The 21,226-nt window shown below is 38.6% G+C and overlaps 1 protein-coding gene across 1 annotated transcript in view; it reads right to left on the minus strand.

The window, feature by feature from the left end:
* Positions 1–21,226, minus strand: part of SMARCC1 (SWI/SNF related, matrix associated, actin dependent regulator of chromatin subfamily c member 1) — a 188,956-nt gene that overhangs the window by 158,090 nt on the left and 9,640 nt on the right. The window contains 4 exon segments of the mRNA XM_038389503.2: positions 2,691–2,783; positions 5,081–5,162; positions 9,168–9,253; positions 16,058–16,177. Of these exon segments, the coding sequence (XP_038245431.2) occupies positions 2,691–2,783; positions 5,081–5,162; positions 9,168–9,253; positions 16,058–16,177 (381 nt within the window).

A 21,226-nucleotide genomic window follows, 5' to 3' on the forward strand; every position in this document is an offset into this window, starting at 1 on the left:
ATCTCAAACTCCTTTTTATACATGAAGGAGTTAATCATCATCCCCCCAGTAAAGAAGGTAAGTATAATTGCCATTTTAAAGATGGGGAAACAGAGAGATATTTAAGTGACTTAGCTAAAAACACACAAGTCTATAATATAGCCAGAAATAGAACCTAGAGCCCCCTAGACCTAAGTGTGCATGGCCACAAAAACACTCCCTTCTCTATACCAGGGATGAGTAACTTTAAGAATACGGCCACAAAATCCATTAAAACCCTTTGGTGGGCCCAACATTCTTTTAAAGAGGTTATATATTGCGTAACTCAGAAACGTTTGCCACAATATAACATGTTAACAAACAGTTAACCCTGTATTAACACTGTAAAACCAAAGTGTTATTCAACATAAAAGTCCCTTTTAGCACAACCTTGAATTTTTTTAAGATTCAACCTAACTCACTAACTTTTTTCAGTGTCCAGAAGAGGATGGGGATTAATAAATGAAAACAAAAAATAAAAATATCTTAATGTTTTTCTCTGCTGTTTTTCACCATTATAGTACCTTTCCTGTCAGAGTGAAACTCGGCTTGAGCCTGCTTGCGCACTAAGAAGGGCACATCTATATCATAAACTGGAAGAGTTTCATCAGTCAGTTGGTTCCTTCCTTAGACTTCAAATGATTCAATGTAGTAAAGTTACTTTCACAAGTATAAGTAGCCTCAAACATAGAACAAGTTCAGTGACCACTTTCTCAGACTCAGAACATGGGATTTAGGAACCAGTTTCCAAAATTGAATGCCCCTTTCATCCTTCTTTAAAAAAGAGAAAGGATTAGCCTGCAGTCTGCTCAGTTCTAGTTGGTGTTCATTGACAACAGATGCAAATGAATCATTAAAAAGGATGAGGTGAGGTCAAAGACTTTCGAAATCCTTAAAACACTGGTGGAAATTAAGCAGCAGCATTTCATCAGTAGTATACCTGCTAAACACTGACTTGCATGCTTGCTGTTTCAATGCAAATGCAGCACATATTGTAAAGTGGGCAAAATCCAAACCCAACAGGAGAGTCTTAAAAAATTCAAGCTTACTCAAACCACCCAGGTGAGCAATGACATCCAACATATCTGGTCCATGCCTTGCAATTGCAGATTCAAATGTCAGGTTTTAGCAGCCAAAAATGCCATACTACAGAAAAACAGACTCTTCCATTGTTCCCTGAAATTCCCTAGTATCAGAACTTTCAGTGTTTTTCAAAAAGGTGTCAATCTCCCCTCAAAGTGCAAATAATCTGTCAAGAGACACAAAATGGGTGAGGTAATTTTTTTTTTTTTTTTTAAATTGGACCAACCTCTGTGTAAGCTCGAAAGCTTGTCTCTCTCACCGACAAAAGATATTACCTCATCCAACTTGTGTCTCTAATATACTGGAACCAACATAGCTACAACAACATTGCATACAATAATCTCTCAAGACATTTATTATGATTCATCCATCATACTTCAGCGTATGGCTCCAAGTCGCTATACTTTACATACACTTCACTGAGAAGACACAAATTTACTATTGTTGCCACCTCAAATTATGTTTGTAACTTTCATGACCACATTCATGACACGATCAAAGTTCAGTGATGTTCCATACAGCGACTTCTGGATGAATAATGCAGTGCAGTGTTGGGCAATTCACTTCACTGTGCTTCAACAAATGTGCAAACCTGACCTTTGATCTACACATAGTAGGTGGTCCATCCGTAACAGGAGAAGGCAACTTTTTGAAAATCTGCAACAGCCTCCTGAACTGCACCAAAAATATCTGGGCCCTTTTTTGTTCTGTGTAATGAGGCTAACTTCATAAACTCTTCATGCATGTTAAAACTGGTGTCAACCGTCTGGATATATATCAGTAGCTGACTTGATTCTGACACATCTGTACTCTAGCGTCAAAAGAAATGAAGAACAATTGAGCATAATTATGGTTAACTTTTCTTCCACATGTTCATGCATATCAAACTCTTTGCAAAATTATACATTAAGCTATATGATTTCGATTTTTCTTTTTTAACCATTTTCTCATCGAGTGGAAATGCCTTTTCCATTTGCATTGCACATCGATGATTAGCGGTATATCTGTCATACTCGGCATTGCAATTGGTGCTATAGAAACTGAGGCTTATGTCCATTTTCAGTAAAAAGATAGTCACGCTCCCACTGTTCATGAAAGACTTTTCTTTGTAATTTTATCACAAGTTAAAAAAAATGAAGACAGAAGTATCAGCCATGGGTTTGTCAATGCACCACTTCTCACCACTACTTGTGGTGCAGTGGATACAGACCTGATGTTTCAAGATACTGAATTTCCTTGTATTCAGCATACATGCAACCCAAGGAAGCACACAGTCAGTCCCCCAGTGATCAGTCTTCCACATCGAAACATGTGCTTTATACTCTCAGTATGTTTATCACAGCAAAAAAGTTGAGAAATAAAAATAAATGTCACAGCAGAAGAAACTGTTAACTCTTGGCAGGCCAAATAAAATGATCTGGAAAGATGGATGCAGTCCCAGGCCACCAGTTGCCCCTTGCTCCTCTATACTACTTAATTTTTAGAAGACTCAATTCTAAAGTAATATCTCTACAGTTGTCCTCTATAAAACAGCTTCAAAAACTTAACCTGCAAAAATGCAAGGCTACTACAAACTTCATATCTGTTACCTGGTGACGTTTGACAATGTCCTTTAGTTTATTAGCCAACTTCAGTTCGATATCTGGAATGAGGTAGATTGTTGGTCTGCTCAGACAATTATTCTAGAGGAGAAAAGAAAAAACTTTAAATCAGAAACTAGTGGATGAAAGGCATGAACCCATCAACGATTAATTACTGCATTAAACATTACTGCTTGACAAACACTAATGCAAAGGTCCTGTGAAGAACCTAACTAGGCATTTTAGTGCCCATGACGAGCAAGCATATTTTCACCCCCTAGAGGCGATGTTTGGGTGGGGACATGGGGTCATGTGCCCTCCCCCCCGCCCCCCAATTTCTGCCTTCCAGTTAGCACAGAGGTTTTCAAACTGTGGGGGCATGCCTTACAGTTTAAGAACTGTTGCCTCCTGCCAGGAGCTGAATGATCAGAAGCTGGTGGGAGCTGGGGCACTGGCCGGCTGCCCAGCATCCCTCTCTGCCCTGTTCCTCGAGCTGGGCCACCTCTGCACAGATGGGCACTCCCTGGGCAGGGTGGGCAGCACAGCTCAGAGATGTTCTCCAACATGCCTCTCCCTCAAAGGGGCCTGGCACTGGCAGGCACCACCCCGGAGCTGGTCCCTGCCCACGGAGCCCAGCTGCCATGAGATGCTCCAGTAGTGCCAGGGCAGAAACATGCGAGTGCCTTGGGGAACATCTCATGGCAGCTGGGCTCTGCAGGTAGGGGATGGCTTCAGAGGATGTCACCGGCCAGTGCTGGGCTCCATTGAGGGACAGGCAAGAATGCGGTGGATGGAGCTCTGCCTGGGGAACATCCAGCTATGCAGAGGACAGCAGGGACAGCAAGGGGCCCGAGTGGGCCAGTGACTCCCATTAACCACAGTTTGAAAACCCCTGTGCTAAATGGAAGGCAGAAGGAGAAGACGTGACCCTGTGACACCACCACCACCCCATTTTTCCGCCGCTGTGGCTTCGCACCCTGGGTGGCTGCCCCGCTCACCCCGCCCGAGTTCTGTGCACCAGCATGTTCTTGGTCCATTGAAGAAATGGAAAGATTCTCAACTTCACTATGCTTTGGATCAAATCCTGAGCATGCTACTGTAAATAGAAAACTAAATACCATGTTCGACACATCCCGACTAGGATCTCACCCTACAGCACTAGGGTCTACAGATTTCTACATTACCTAGAACAGTGGTTTTAGCCACACTAAATGTTTATTTTAAAATAAAGTGACTATTCAGCTATCTTTAATCAAATCACAGCAAAACAATTTATTCCAAAATGTCAATGAAGAGTGCCACTTTTTGGGTTCTTTCCTTCCTGTTTCTGATTTTGCTAAATACTTGAAAAGTACAGCTTGAAGCACTCCTTTTCTTTTTGCGACTACAGACTAACACGGCTGCTACTCTGAAGCTTGAAAGTAGTACAAGCAAAAGTACTGGCCTAGGCCCTACAGATTATCATAGGAAACAATCACTGACACAGTAATAAACTTAATTTTAAATTGACCTGCTCTGATGGGGAAGTGAGTAGATCACTGTAATGGCACAAGGACAAGGAATGAGTAATGGAATACAGAGCTTTTCCATCTTTAGGTCAATTATTCAAATTTGACTCTGGACAGGAATGAGCTGCTATCGTATGGTAGCTGTTCAGTGGCTCAGACAAAATGAGTTGGAGTTTCAGTCCATTTACTAGTGGAGGGGTATTCTCATCAGAAACGAAACGGAACTTTCACCCTTGCTGGCAGTCTCAGATGAGCCAAGGGTGGACTTTGATGAACAAAATTAATTATCTGCTCACTCCTAGAAGTGGTCCCTCCAAGTCAGGATTGAGGCACATTGGTGGAATTTTGAAGTTTCTATTGCTGCTGCTTGTAATGTACTTCTACACCTGCCCTAATAACCCAGCACCTTTCAAGAGCAGTAAATTCACTTTTTGCCTTAACGTAGGTGGCCAGGCTTTTACAAGAATAGTTATGTTTCACAATTTTTTTTTTTTTTAATAACTTCATTTCCTAAATTCTAAAGCACAATGTTTTAACCTGTTAAAGATACTGGATTGTACAGATGCTCAATTTTATTTTAAAGTTTAAAAATAGTTGTCTAACAATTTTAAAGCTCAAAATTATTCTCCCACCCTAACTACCAGGTTTCTCTGTACTAAGTATTCCCCCAGTCATCCACTCTAACTAGTTTCAGAGATTCTCAATGAGAAGAAAGGAAGATAAGACTGAAAAAGAGAAAAGTTATATTCAGACAAATTCAAGAAAGATACAAGGTTTGGAATTCTTATGCAGGTCACAGCTCTATGGGACCTAAAAACTAGAAGGTCATTTCCACAAAAAGAGTGGAAAATACACAGACACAGAACAGAAAATGGTTATAAAATGCCTTGCCTGCACTAGTGTTTTTTCAATGTTCATGAACATCTCCACATTTCGATCCATTCGCGATGGATTCTGCAGATCAAACCTCCGCCTGTAAATGAGGAAAATGATTGAAAGATATCAAAAAGACTTCAACTTGCCTATTTTCAACAGCAAAGAATCTTTAGACTTGTTTATATTTGGTTTTGACCAAGAAGTGATATTTAAAAGTCTGCACATTCTAGTAAATTACATTGGTATACTTAATATTAACAGAGAATGGATTCTTACAGTAGCTACATGCATGAACATAAATTATTAATGGAGTTTTAGAGCACAATAGAAATGGTTCAACCATGTTACTCTTGCTCCACTAAGTAGAAAAGAAACAGTCAATCCCAATCAATAAAATGCAGTTGATTTGTAAACTCTTAGATGCACAATGAAATCCAAGGCTGAAGTTCTATTATCCAACATGACTAGCAACAAAACCTTGGAGTAAGACAGGTAGCCAATTAACTACATTTCTACGCTCTCTGGAGTGATCAGACAAGAGCAATTAATTAAAAGCAGCTGAGAATGTCATTACTTTTATTGAGACAAAGTTCACAATGGTAGACAAGAGACAGCAGCACTGGGAGCACAGGCAAATCAACGTTCATGTCTTTAAACACTGCTTTCTATTTATATTTCTGTTGCATTCACTAGTCTATTGGTTATGTTGAACAATCAGCTGTAGGTCTACATTCTAACCTCAGAAGCACGCAGCACATCTTAATAAATCCACTACTGTGCTTTTTTGAACTAGGCTCATCTGAAAAAAAACCACTATTCCACTCATGGAATACATATTGTAGATGTAACTGAAACAATGCATTACATCCATCCTCACACTGGAATCTGATTCTTGGCCTATTGTTAAGTTATTAATCTAATGATGCAGAGACATAGTAATGTGACTTCTTTCTAAAGTCACGGGATGGATTCATTCAATTAAAATGACTTACTTGCCCACCTCAATACTAAGAATTTGGACATCAGCTGTAAATAATTTTAAAGGTTAGGATATATATTTAGGTACAAGTCTGCAATTTGACAGACTCCAGGAGTTTCTGATCTCCAACAACTCAGCCTGCACTATTAATTTGTTAAACGCTAGCAGTGTGGTTATCTGCAGTAACTGGTTGTGAGCTTCACTTTGGCAACTAGAAGGATTAGAAACAAAGATGCTGATACAGAATTCAGTATCAGATTCTTAGGTGGGGTGCATGACTTTCTGTCCAAGCATAGCACTACACACAATAAAAGCGATTAAGTGCTTGTTAGTGTGCAAAGTGTAGTAAGTGACAGTATACTTCAAATACATAGAATACCACTTATTTTCAGTAAAACACCCGAGAGATTGTTACAGCTTGTAAATATGTAATGACGTTAAATTCAGTTTTACACATCTTGATGTGCAAGTTTGAATTTTACAACTTCAAAAGCTCACATTAACCTACATATTTATAACCTCACAATCTTATGTAATTTTATGTTAATTTACTAATCTAAGCAAGGGCATTACAGCTACCACTTTACCACTGAATGCATCCGATGAAGTGAGCTGTAGCTCATGAAAGCTTATGCTCAAATAAATTTGTTAGTCTCCAAGATGCCACAAGTACTCCTTTTCTTTTTGCGGATACAGACTAACACGGCTGCTACCCTGAAACCTGTCACTTTACCTTTATGTATCCGAGGCCCTTAAGTACTGTATTGCAGCATATATGGTTCTCCACATGGGGGGGATCTTTATAATATACCAGAGAGGTGCACATCACTAGACGTTAACCTTTCGCAAATGTGTTTTCTTTCCCTAGTGGTTTCGATTTTCAGCCAGTGTGATGGGATTCTTTCCAGAGGACTGAGTTTGTTGTAATGTCCAACATAACAAAGGAGTTACGGGCAATCACTTATTTTTGTATGCTTGTCTTTCAACCGTAAAGTTCTCTACATTTAAATGTCAATATTACATGTCAATATAAATGTCATCTCGAAGTCTCACAGTGACTGTCAGAACAAGAAATCTTAAAAAGTTGTGTACGGAACATTTCTGGACTGGTAGAGGGTGGGCTTGATGATCTATAACTTATTATTCTAACTGCCTTGATTAAAAAAACTTGCCCCAATATACACATATTGACACAATTTCACAATCTTTTGGCCAAAATGTGATCTTCAATAGCTGCTCTGACTGAGATTAATGGGACAAAGTTAAGCATTAGGAAATTGCATGTTCACAAGCAAGTTTTCAAACTCAGACTATTATTTCAACCATTTTCAAAACACAATGTGTTAAGGCTTAAACATCTCTATAAATCAGGTCACTTATTTAAGTGCTTAGCTTTAACAGACCAAAATTTTCAAACATGGTTGAAGTCAACACTAAGGATTCATTTCACTTTGTTCATACATTCAAATTTTTACCATAATTTTATTTAATCTTCCACATAAAAGCACTCATCATGTTATTTAACATATAAACAGCAATATATACTATATTGGGAATTTTTTTTAAATCACTTTAAAAAGATCATTAGGAGGTCCTCCTGTCTTCTTGTTTAACTAATTATTTCTAGAAACTAAGTCTAGAGCAACAGTTTCAGAGAACATGTTTGAATTACAATGATAAGGTACGTCCAGCTGCACTGGATAAGTGCATTTTTCAGACATACCTATTATGACCAGGAAAGGTACTTCTCCTATAAGACAGATCATTCACAAACAGGTTAACCAAGAGCGACAATGCATACCATTGAAAAACAAAGAATCATGCATCAGGCACATCATATTATTTGGTCAAGTCAGTGAAGGAAACATTCCAGGCTCTAAATCTGATCCTCAATGTTAAATTCTCAAATATCATTTCCTTCCCCATCCACATGCACACCCACACACACACACACACACACACACACACACACAAGACACTACCAGCTAGTTTTGAGGGATCAGCAAGAGAGGGAGGAGAGAGGATGCGACCAAATGTCAGAGTTTTGCTCTCATTCAGATTTCTGTAAATGGGAAATAAGTTTGTCCAAAAAGAAAATAATATTTACTGTGTGGGAGCTAGCTGAGGTGTTTTTCTATTGAGGGTCAGAGGAAGCACAAAGTCCCTGAAAGACACATTGCTCAGATATCTCAGATAGCAGTTATCTGTGGCTGGGTATTAGCATTGTAGGAATGGAAGAAGGGACTTCAGATAGTTAACTTATGGCAGCTTTTTACTCTTTCATGTCCTGCAAATGCAGTTAAGGGGCAGAGCACCATATACCCTACAAAAATAATACTAAAACATGGCTTATTCTTGCCTTTTGATTTGCTTGTGGGGGTAATCTTAATCCAGGTACACTTACAGGTCTTCCCAGCATTTGAAAAAGAACTACATAAATGAAGGGAAAATTTCTGCCTTATTTTTAACTGAGTTATTGATCTTTTATATTGACTATTTTTAGTTCCCAATTGGAGATTTTGCAATTTTCTCAATGATAATAATTTACTTATTATGTAACTTCCCTCTTGGGAAAAGACTTTTGAATTATAATGTACACACGATAACCACCACTAGACTCCAAATGGACAGTTTTGAACACATCAATATTTATATAGGCAGTGGTTTTATTAAACTTGCATTCTCTATTTATGACACAGATGAACAGTTACAAAGCATTTTCTATTTATTAGTATCTATGTGGTGCTTCGTATTTGCAGACATTAATTATTCCTAACAATATCCTAGGAGACAAGAAAGAATAATCCACATTTTACAGATGGGGAAACTGAGGCACAGCAAGATTCAGTAATTTGGCCAATATTACACTGCAAATAAATGGCAAAAATAGGATTATAAAATCAGGAGATTGACTCCCACCCTGAAGCTCCATCCAACAGTTCACAATATTTCTCATCTTTAGATAACTAGAGCATCAACTAGAAAACAAAAATTTATTCCTCTTCTCAACTCCCTTTCCCACTCAACTCTTCAAAAAAGTGTATTAAATTGCAAGTAGTTTGAATAGGCATTTTATTTGTTTAGTTTCATGCAGAAGGTGCATAAATTCAAGTAAAAACTTACCAGCCCTGTTCATTCTTATACTTGTAAGCAGCACCAAGAATATGACATAATGTACCTCCAGCTTTGAAATCCATGAAACACTTGGCCTAGAATCAGGAGACAGAAGTGTGAACACTGACCAAAAGTGACATCTTCAATGCTATGATAGTGAAGATATGCTTTGCATCATTAAATGTACACAACTCTGTATAGAACACAAATCCAGTGAACTCACAAATATACCATTCTATTTTCATCTGATGCTTACTTTATAAAGCTTTACTCTTCACTCACCTAAAAACATTCCAAGTAGTAAAAAAACCAAATACATATTCAAAATTAAGCAGTCTGATTGTAAATACACAGAAAGATCAGATGCATCTTAAATTTCATCTTAATCCATTCCACTCCTTTATGTTTCTATTTCCCACAGATCGGGGGCTCAAAGGCCAACTCTGATATGTATTTTCATAGGTATGTGAGAATCTACGTTCTACAGAATTACAGAAAGGTAGGGCTAGAAGGGACCTTGAGCAAGTCATCAACTCCAGCCCGCTGTGCTATGGCAGAACCAAGTAAACCTAGACCATCCCTGACAGGTGTTGCCAAACTTCTTTTAAAAAAAACAAAACAAAAAAAACAACCAACCCTCTAGTGATAGGAATTCCACAGACTCCCTTGGAAGCCTGTTCCAGAGCTTAACTACCCTTATAGTTGGAAAATTTTTCCTAATATCTAATCTAAACCTCCCTTGCTGCAGATTAAGCGCATTACTTCTTGTCCTATCTTCAGCGGACATGGAGAACAACTGATCGACATCTTCTTTATAACAGACCTTAACCTATTTGAAGACTTATCAGATCCCACTCAGTCTTCTTTTTTCAAGACTAAACATCCCCAGTTTTTTTAGTCTGTCCTCACAGGTCTGGCTTTCTAAATCTTTATAATTTTTTGTTGCTCTCCTCTGGACTCCTTCCAATTTGTCCACATCTTTTCTAAAGCATGGCACACAGAAGTGGACACAGTACTCCAGCCGAGGCCTCACCCGCGCCAAGCAGAGTGGGACAATTATTTTCTGTGTCTGACATATGACACTCCTGTTAAAACCCCCTCAATCATATTAGCCTTTTTCAAAACAGCATTATACTGTTGACTCATTCAATGTGTGATCCACTCTAACCACCGGATTCTTTGCATCAGTACTACCACCTAGCCAGTCATTCCCCATTTTGTAGTAGTGCATTTTATTTTTCTTTCCTAAATGAAGTACTTTGCACTTGTCTTTATTAAATTTCATCTTGTTGAATTCACACCAATTATCCAATTTGACAAGGTTGTTTTTAAATCTAATCTTGTCCTCCATAGCACTTGCAACCACCTCCCAGCCTACTGTCATCTGCAAATTTTATAAGCATATGCTCCACTTCATTACCCTAAGCTATTAATGAAAAATATAGACTTGTACTGGACCCAGGGCTGACCCCTGTGGAACCCCACTAGATACACTCTCCCAGTTTGACAGCAAACTATAAATACTCTGAGAATGGTCTTTCAGCCAGTTGTGCACTCTCCTTACAGTAATTTCATCTTGACCAAATTTCCCAAGTTTGCTCAAGAGAATGTCATGTAGGACTGTCAAAAGTCTTACTAAAAGGTATAACACCTACTGCTTCCTCCGATCCTGTATGGCTATTAAGGCCCATAACCCTCACATTTCACTCCCCATGAGTACTTAGCTTCCCCAGCCCATGCCAATGATCCAACCAGCGGAACAAATTTAGTGATGAATCCTGGTCACATGCCACCTGAGGCACGTTGCACATATGTTAAGAAGAAAACCATATTGAAAAAGGAAATTAGGTCAGTCTGACATGATTTGTTTTTGACAATTCATGCTGGTAAATCCTTATAACCCTATTATCCTCCAGGTGCTTACAAATTGATAGTTTAATAATTTGTTCAAGTATCTTTCCAAGTACATAAGTTAGGCTGACTGGTCTATAATACCGCAGGTCCTCTTTGTTCCCCTTTTTAAAGATAGGTACTATGTCTGCCATTCTCCTGTTTTCTGGGACCTTCTCAGAGATAACTGCTAATAGTTCCAAGATTGCTTAAGCCAGTTCCTCAAGTACCCCAGGATGAATTTCATCAGGGCCTGCTGACTTGAATACATCTAAATATTCTTTAACCTTTCTTTCCCTATTTTGGCTTGCATTTCTTCCCCCTCATTGTTAACACCGTGGTTTTGAGTATCTGGTCGCCATTAACCTTTTTAGGGACAACTTGAAACAAAATAGTCATTAAACACCTCAATTTTCTTGATATCAGTTATTAGATCTTCTTCCCTGCAAAGCAGAGGTCCTATACTTTCCTTTGTCTCTCTCTTGCACCTAATATATTTAAAGAACCACGTATTGTCTTTTATGTCCCTTACAAGGTGTAACTCATTTTGTGCCTTAGCCTTCCTGATTTTGTTCCTACATTACTCCTGGGGGGATTCTGTACCAAAAAATTAAAAATTCTACAAATTTTATTTGTCAAAATAATGCAATACAATCATACCAGTTTCAATTGTTTTGGTAAGTTATTTAAACTACAATACAGAAAAAAGTCACAATAACTATTCAGCATTTCCTAAACACATGAAAGTTAAGTTACAAATACTTGGTAACTAATACCCTGCATTCCACTTATAATCCTGGATGTTCATTTAAATTACATTACAGAACACCAAACAGGAAAAAAAAAAAACCAAGTAGAATATCATTTTAAATTGCTCAGACTTTCACACATGCAAGTCATACAGTTTTGCTAATCATTGTCCTGGACCTAGATGGGTACCTTGGGAAGTGCTTGGTTCTAACATTGTCCTAATATTTTATTGACTGCTTGGTAAATGTTTTATTTGCCCTCAAAAGTCTTCTTTCCCCCCCAATGGGTAAGTAAAAATCTAACCCCATTGTACCTTTTTCTGGGGTGGGCTATGACATGGCCTCAGAGGTCTGGTACACCCCATCACAGATTCCTTTTTGATGTTCAGGTCATTGAAGAGCACCTTATGGAGCCATAGTGGCCTCTTTCCATTCTTCATCTCAGGATAGTTTGCAGTTGTGTGTATAATACTGTCTGCTTGAAAAACTACCAGATCTCCTGAACTCCTTTTTCCTTTAGATTTTCCTTCAGATTTTCCTTCCACCGGATCTTACCTACCAGTTTTCTGAGTTTGTAAAAATGTGTGGTGTTTTTTTTTTTTTTAAAGTCAATTGTCCTTATTCTGTTGCTCACTTCTTCCTTTCCTTAGAATCATGAAATCTATAATTTCATGACCACTTTCTCCCAAATTGCCTTCCACCTTCAGATTCGCTACCAATCCTCCATGTTTGTTAGAATCAAGTCTAAGATAGCTGTCCCCCTGACTACTTCCTCCACTTTTTGTAACAAAGCATTGTCCTCAATACATTCCAAGAACTTACTGGAAACGTTATGTTTTGCTGTATTACTTTTTCAACAGCTGCCTGGGTAGTTAAACTCTTCCATTACTACCAGGTCGTGGGGTTTGGATACCTCTGTTATTTGTTCTATACAATACCACACATTACAGGGGGGTGGGGGGGGAGGAGAGGAAGACTCTTTAGATAGAATTCCAGAATTGAGAGTAGAACATCAGCTGGAGATTTAAAGGGTCCATTAGGTCTCATTTAGTCTCTCTCTAAGGGGTCAATATAGGATTGCTTTCTAGAGTATGGATAAAATAGTGGAGAGGACTCTAGTTTTAAATTGGAGAGCATGTTTCGGATTTTAACATTCTTTTCCAGGATCACTAGTCAGGATATTTGTAAGTGTAGAGCTGGCTGTAAAATTTCACAATATTTCCATTGAAAATGCATTTTCAACAAGATTCAGCAGGAAGAGTTCTCAGGTAAAGGATGCAATTACTGGGGAAATCGGAGGAGGAAGAGAGAGAGAGAGAACACCCCAGATCCAGGATAGCCAACAACTGTGTGGTTAGGGCACTGTGGGAGACTCAAATTCAAGTCCTTGCTCTGCCTGATTTGCAACAAGGACTTGAATCTGGGTGTCTCACATCACACGTGAGCACCCTACCACCAGGCTTTTGGTTATTTAGGGTTGGTCGGTCTTGTTCTTAATACAGCAACAAAAGGAATAAGGCATTGTTCAAATGTCATTACAGGCTTAATTTGATCCCATACAATTCTACATATTTAGTATATTTTAATGATTGGAAGTACTGAAAATTGCATGCGTTTAATAATTGCCATTTTGATACGTTTGCATAGATATTCTTGTTTATCAAATTATTTAATAGGTGTGTATAGCTGTGTTTTGTCATGAGTAACAGCTAAAATCCTTGGTGAAAAAAATCTCTTATTATAGCCACACTTTAAAGCTATATAATAAAATGTCCCTGACTCTGAAGAGCTTAGTCGAAAATAATAATCATTGAATGCTTGATGCAGGGGGTGTTCTGTGACTGCTCTTTCTTATTAAAAAAATAGCGGTATCACTAGTCTTCCTCTCCATTTGTTGTGTCCACTTTCTGTCTCTCATCATATGCTTAGCTTGTAAGCTCTTTTGAACAGGGATCGTTATTTTATTACATGTGTGTAGAGTGCTTAGCATAATGGAGACATGATCTTTTACAGGAACCTCTAGGCACATTATTCCCAAACTGGCATTAAGATTGAATAATAATGACAATTCTTTGCAGCCCTCAAAACATTATTCCATATTGGTTTTGTATATTTAATAATACAGAGTATTCCCCAGAGTATTGTGGGGTAATTATGCATCTAGATAACACTGTTGTAAATTGGGGAGTATTAACAGATTCTTCTCAATTGGCAGGATTATGCTTTTAAAGTCTATTCTGAGGATTTGACTGACGAACAAAAGCAATGAACATACTGAAGATTCCAAATTTAAAGCAATAAGGAGATTTCTAAATCAGTCAGTCAGTCTAGGGAGTAATATTTTATTACACTGACCTTTCCAATTGATTATGATAGGAGAGATCCCAGTTTTGTAGGTACTGCAGATTAGTGGTAGTTATGAATTCATATCATGTATTTATAATTCAGGTCATGTATTTTCTAACCAGAATACGTATGCTCAAATAACACTACCTCTAGTAGTTTTAGCAGTAGAGAAAGGTCATTCTGTTCTTGCACTGCTAGGGTGAACAGGTTTTCTCTAGTTCACCAAGCATACCCCATTATTTTTAAATTTCCCTTCCAGCCTCAGAATATGCATGCCCCATTTCAACTGAAAGAGTAGTTGCCCTGAAATTCTAATACCTAAAGTCCTAGGTTTATTGAAAAAGCCCACCAGCCTCTACAACCTTAATGTTCCCATAATCCAAGGGATATCTGTTGATTATATGAAGCTATAACCACAACTGCATATGTGGCAAGAACTAATTTTAACCATGCAACGTACTAATCCATTTTTCGCTCCTATCAATTTAAGATTTTATAGTAGGAGCAAGTTTAAGAGACATCACATGATTCTACATTCCAAGCCACTGGAAACTCCATAAATAGGAATGGTGAGGTAAATAAAAAGCTTAAATGTACTGTTCAATCACATATTGTTTAAATCAGAAAGGTGTTTGAATCTTAGAAACCTGCACTAAAGCAAAGAAATACATGTATCAAAGTTGTATTCTACTTTCTTTTAAAAATACACTTCATTTGAATCCTTTTTCTAAAAAAACCTACAGAACTCTAGAGTAACAGTTTGAGACACCATCCAGCTTGAACACTACAACCTACTTTATTCATAATCTTTGAGTTACGCAGCAGCTCTACTCCTTGGTGGGTGGGTGGGGAGTGTGAGTGTGAGAGAGAAAAAAAATCTAGACTTGAATTATTCAGACCCCAAGAGTGTCTGCTTGCAAAGTGGGTTCTTTTCCAAGGTATGAAATGGTAAATCTGCTACAGAGTTTCCTGGATGAAACACACTACCTAAGTCCAAAGTAGATTTAGCTTCAGCCATTACAAGTGCCCTCTATATTCCCCCCAGATGATTATGATTTTGCAATTTAGTTTTCCTATTTTTAACAATTATTTTTCCTCTCCCATTTCAGTGTGAGAGGCCAGCACAGAGGAGAAACTAACTATATAAAAGCAACAGTGAAATTGTCCAGACAAATGCACTTTGCAAACCAACTGGAAAAAATAAAGATTTGCCTTATAATCTTTCAGTGACAGTAATGGGGGGGGGCATGGAAGAGTGTTCCTATCGCACTCCCCGTCAGTATGTGGCCCAAGCTGGGGAAGCTAATGATCCGACCAGTGGACCAAATTCGGTGATGAATCCTGGTCACATGAAAACTGAGACACGCTGCGCATATACTAAGAAAAAGTGACAGTAATATTAAAGTGCTATTTGCAATACTATCAGGGAAAACAATGTCTGGGTAGATGAGTGATTTTTAAATTGATTGTATCCATTTAATAGCATCTAATTAAAACATAGCCGCAATTATGAGGAATAAACTGTGAAATCTGGTGAAAATTTTTTGACCAAAGTTGAAAGTTATAAAGCTATCAGTATTGCTGATAAAGATCAAATCCAAGTTATGGTAAAATATTTCCAGATTTGACCCTACAAAAATTACTATGCCATCTGAAAATTAAAACCACTCCTCACTTTCAAATGAGCTACTGAATATTGAAATGGCAGGATGTTTTAAGCTTAAAGCTTGTTTCACAAGACAGGAGGACCAAGCTGTTCGCCCATCTGCATTAAGCATTGACAGCGACTGTAGAACAGCCACAGATCTATCTTCTCAGCTGGAAGTGTGCCACTGTGTCATTTGGCAACAAAAATATTGGATGAACAAGAATGAAGTCTATAATGGCAGTCACTCTTGGCATTCAAATACTCACAGGAAGTTTGGTGAAGGCAGGATTGGTGACATGTTTCCCAAAGGCATCTTCCTGGAACTGTAGCAGCTGCACCACCAGCCCAGCCAATGTTTTATTGGTTGGAGCATCTGCCTGAACATACTGAAAGACACAAACACATACTTACTGGAGATGGGGGAGAAAGACAGTACAACTCCTTTGGCAATTCAAAGACCAATTCCAGCAAGCTTCAGGGCACCTTTTTTTCTTTGCGCTAGCTTTTAGACACATATAATCTTTAAAATACATAAACAAAATTCAGTGTTAGTTCTCAGGAACTATGCTTTCAATCCCAAATAAACCACACTGCCATAATTCACGAGAGGGGATGAGCTGTATTACAGAAATACATACCTTATCATCAGCAAAGACTGGACATTAGTCTATTTTTGGTTTTTCATTATTGATTAGTTTTTAGAGTCATGGATTTTACGTTCTTTAACAGTCATTTAATTGTATGAAACGCAGCTATATTAGAATGGTCATTATCGTCAGCCACATTTACAAAAAAAATTTTTCCTGCTTATTTAATGTATTGCGTTAGATTGATGCACGATAATCTGTACTTTAAGATCTAGTCTAAGATTTGGCAAATATCTGTGGATCGTTATTAATTCACTGGATTCAATATTCTTCAGAAAAGGATTAAATACTTAATTAGTGATAGAAATCAGATTGAATTCTAATGCTAATTCCGGCCATCAGATATATACAACTCAATAGGAAAACACTGTCTACTCCTCTTGCAAAAGAATTACCCTGTGAATTCCACATTAATTCACTAACCTTTAGTGTATTCATGCACAATCAGGAAAAATATACCCAGAAGACCACATTTCTGCAATTTTGCAACAATCTACAATCAGGTACTTTTTCTCCAGGATATATTTATTTCCCCAGGCACAGTACCTCAGTGTGTGACCAGTTCATACATAATCTGAGAGGCTAATGTTAGTTGGTTAGTAAACAGACTAATCATTGAGCCATTTACCTGGTGAACAACTAATATAATAGCCAACCAGAATGTCTTACATCTTCCACTGTTTCTGTCTAGCCAGACTCCTATATATACTTCTGGTGGAATTCTGTGCCAAAAAATTAAAAATTCTGCATACACTATTTTAAAATTCTGCATATTTATTTTATTTGTCAAAAACAACACAATATAATCACACAAATTTCAATTATTTTTGGTCATTTATTTCAAAAGACCTGTTATCAAGTATGTCTAACAGCACAGATGACAAAAAAGATTCAGGAAATGTTTTTTGACAAATAGATTCCCTAATAGGCGTATTAATCCAGAACTCCGAGTAATAATTCATTTAAATTACAATACAGAACCGTATTTCCCACACCCTTCAGAAGCAGTGCAAAGGTTTGGGATGGTCACGGGTAACGGAGGAGCTATGGGAGATCTGGGAAGGAGCCTGGGTGTTAACTTGGGAGGGTTGTTGGGTATGGGTGGGAAAAGTATGGAAGAAGGTTATTTTGGGGGGGGGGGGGGGGGGAGGAGAGATTGTTAGGGAGCTTCCCCCATGCAGACTCTGGTTGACTCCTAGCCTCTCCCATTTTGTCCAGCACATCTGCCTGTCCCCATGTGTCTTTGCATCCCCCATTCAGACACCTGCTCCCCACATCCCCATGTGGCTCTGCACTCCCTTATGTCCCTATGAGGCTCTGTACTCCCTCCCCTGTCCCCATGTGTCTGTACCCCCACCAAGCCATCCCTTGTCCTTATGTAGCGCTGCACCTCCCTCTCCCTGGGGCTCTGTGCCTCTACTCCCATTCAGCCCCTGCCCCAGTCTGTCCTCCCTCACTAGCCCTTATGAGCCCCTGTCTGACCCTCCACCCCCAGCACCCCATGCTGTCTGTCTCCCTATGGCCCCTGTCTCCTAACCTAGCCCACTGTTAAGACAACAGGCTCTCTCTCTTCCCTAGCTGGCAGGGAGCTGCAGCTTTGTTCTATCACCACAGCGCCCTCTGGTGGGTAAAACATGGATCTGCATCAACATTTTGGCAGAAGCTTTTTTCTGCACAAAAAATTAAAAATATCGAGGCTCATTAATTATGCACATGCACAGTAGCACAGAATTCCCCCAGGAGTGTATATATAGAGTACCTTGAGAAGTTCATGAAGCCAGAATAGTTACATAGCAATCAGAACTCCTACAAATATTTCTATTTTTTGTTAAACCATTCTGTTACATACACATCAGGCGCTGGTCATCTCAATTTAGCCTGTTAAATAACCAAATAAAACCCTTTAAGCCATTTACTAAAGTAGCATGTAAGAAGTGATGGATACTGTAAAGGGTATGCAAAAAGACAAGGAGTACTTGTGGCACTTTAGAGACTAACAAATTTATTTGAGCATAAGCTTTCGTGAGCCACAGCTCACGATGAAGTGAGTTGTAGCTCACGAAAGCTTATGCTCAAATAAATGTGTTAGTCTCTAAGGTGCCACAAGTACTCCTTGTCTTTTTGCGAATACAGACTAACATGGCTACTATTCTGAAACCTGTAAAGGGTTTGGGTTTCTCACCATGAGATTTCAATAACTAAATACTTAAACTTGTAAGTGACTTAGTACTTAACTCCTCGCTTAACGCTGTAGTTATGTTCCTGAAATATGCAACTTTAAGCAAAATGATGTTAAGCGAATCCAATTTCCCCATAAGAATTAATGTAAATAGGGGGAGTTAGGTTCCAGGGAAAAGTTTTTAACCAGACAAAAGACTATACTTCTGGTGAAAAAAACGTGTATACACACAGAGTATACATTTTAAACAAACAATTTAATACTGTACACAGCAATGATGATTGTGAAGCTTGGTTGAGGTGGTGAAGTTAGAGGGTGGAACGGTGGGATATTTCCCAGGGAATGCCTTACTGCTAAATGATGAACTAGAACTCGGTTAACACATTGTTGTTAATGGAGCTCACACTCTACAAGCGGCACAAATGGAGGGAGGGGAGACAGCATGGCAGACAGACACACACCCTGAATGTGGGAGAGAGAGATGTGCATTGCCCCTTTAAGTATGCTGACACCATTCTAAATACATTGCCTTTAAAAAGCTCTCTCCATCCTGAGCCCTGTCCCATCCCCACCCTGCTCCATATGGAGAAGGGGTAAGCGGGGGACAGAAGTAGGGGGGAGAGGGACACCCTGACATTACCCCATCTCTTCTGCCCTCCTCTGCAAAGCAAGCAAGAGGCTCCTGGGAGCAGCTCCAAGGCAGAGGGCAGAAGCAGCACATGGCAGTGGGGGGGGGGGGGGGGAAGGACAGCTGAACTGCCAGTAATTGATAGCCTGCTGGGCAGCAGCTGCACAGGGAACTTAGTGGAGCAGGGAGCTGGTAAGGGAGCTAATGGAGGGGCTACTGGTCAGACAGTTGTGGTAATTTTGTAATGTGGATAGCTTCCCACTACAAACTAGAAAGATCACCAAACCATTTCATACAGGCCACCACAAAGCTCTCTCTACTAATTTGGGCTGGATTCTATCAGGTGACCTAAAAGAAGGCAGCTTTGTCTGTTGTTACCTACTAAGAATCATTATGCCTCCTGATAATTACTCTATTTTCTTGAAGTTTTAAGACTTATTTAACCAAGAAGGAAAGCACTTCATAACATTCATACAGTGTTGTTAGCGTATATGGCTGTAAAAGAGTAAAGGTGACAAACTGCTGCTCCTACAGTTTAGGGCTTAAAAACAAAAGCTCGATTAGTGTTGCTGAATCTCTTCATTTTACAACTGTTTAGATGAACAATCAGGGTTGTGCTGAATCACCAACAAAAGCCCTGCAATTCCCAGAAAATTGTGCCAACTGTGCACAACAAAAGTCATCACTCTACCTTGTCCAATTTCACATAACATTTTGAACTTTCAGATTAAGTAGTATTCTTCAACATGTAACAACCAAATTGCATAGGAAAAAGTGTAGTTAAAATGCGCATTACTAAGCTACAAAGTTAACTTGTACAGTAATTAGTGTATGGAATTGACAGCATGGGAAAATCAAGTGTCAGATGTTATAATCTTGTTTCCATTCTAAGTTTATGAAGACAAAATATTTATTCAACAAGAACAGCATGTGCACACATGTTCAAGAAATAAAGCTGGCAGGTCTAATTTTAGGCCTACCAGCCTCAATAGCACCTTACTGGAGTAGCTTACCTGTGCTTATCATTACATCTGTTAGAACATATCCTCTCACCTTAAAAGCAGTACGTAATCTCTGCACGCCAAGAAGAAAAATACTACCATTTCCAAAAAGGCTATTTTGTGTATGATCTTCATCCTGTTTAAAGGAACTTCCTTTATATAAAAGTGATATTCAATAACAGGATAACCTTAATGACAATGAAAACCCATTTCACAAGGCAGATCCATTCTTGTTTTGTTGCAGTTTGACCACATCTGAAACCAGTTTTATTACTGTTTAATTTCCCTGAAATATGTAATTTAAAATGGTTTGAATACTTTTTTAAACTTCATATAGTGCATTAAGTTTAAAGCACCGTAAAAAGTGAGCCAACCCTTAAAATTTCTAAAAATAGGTAAGTATGAAGTGTTCCTTGTACAGATAGACATTCTCTTCTGTGCTTCAGTTTTTCTGTGTCTAAGGCCACATTAAGAGTCAGTAACCAAAGTAGGATTAGAACTCTAAACATTTTGACTCCACAATCCATGCTCATTCCTTCAGATCATATTGCTTACCAGCACTCAAAACAAGTTACATTTTTTTTTTGTTTCTGAAGCATTCTTCAGCCTACTGTAACAAAACTTAGAAATTTAAAGAGCACAAAATGTAACCTCACTCCAGAATACCAATATTTAGAAAAAATAAAATATTCTTAACCTGGATTATTATATATTTTTAGCTGCTACTTTAGTTATAATTCCAGTCCCCCCGCCCCTCTCAGGAAAATGCACCTGGGGGTTTGGATATATTTTGAAGAGTACATTTTTTTCACTCATTTCTTAATGGAGATTTGTGAATCCCACTCCCACAGCGTTAAGTTAAACTTGAGGGCTGTCAAGTTGTTGGAAAAGGAAATAATCAGAAATAGAATATAGGAATCCTGATGCTGTCTCAGATTTGCAGTGTTACCTTGAACATGGACATGTCATTTAACCTCTGT

Source organism: Dermochelys coriacea, chromosome 2 (genome assembly GCF_009764565.3).
Source record: "Dermochelys coriacea isolate rDerCor1 chromosome 2, rDerCor1.pri.v4, whole genome shotgun sequence".
Taxonomy (NCBI): Eukaryota; Metazoa; Chordata; order Testudines; family Dermochelyidae; genus Dermochelys; species Dermochelys coriacea.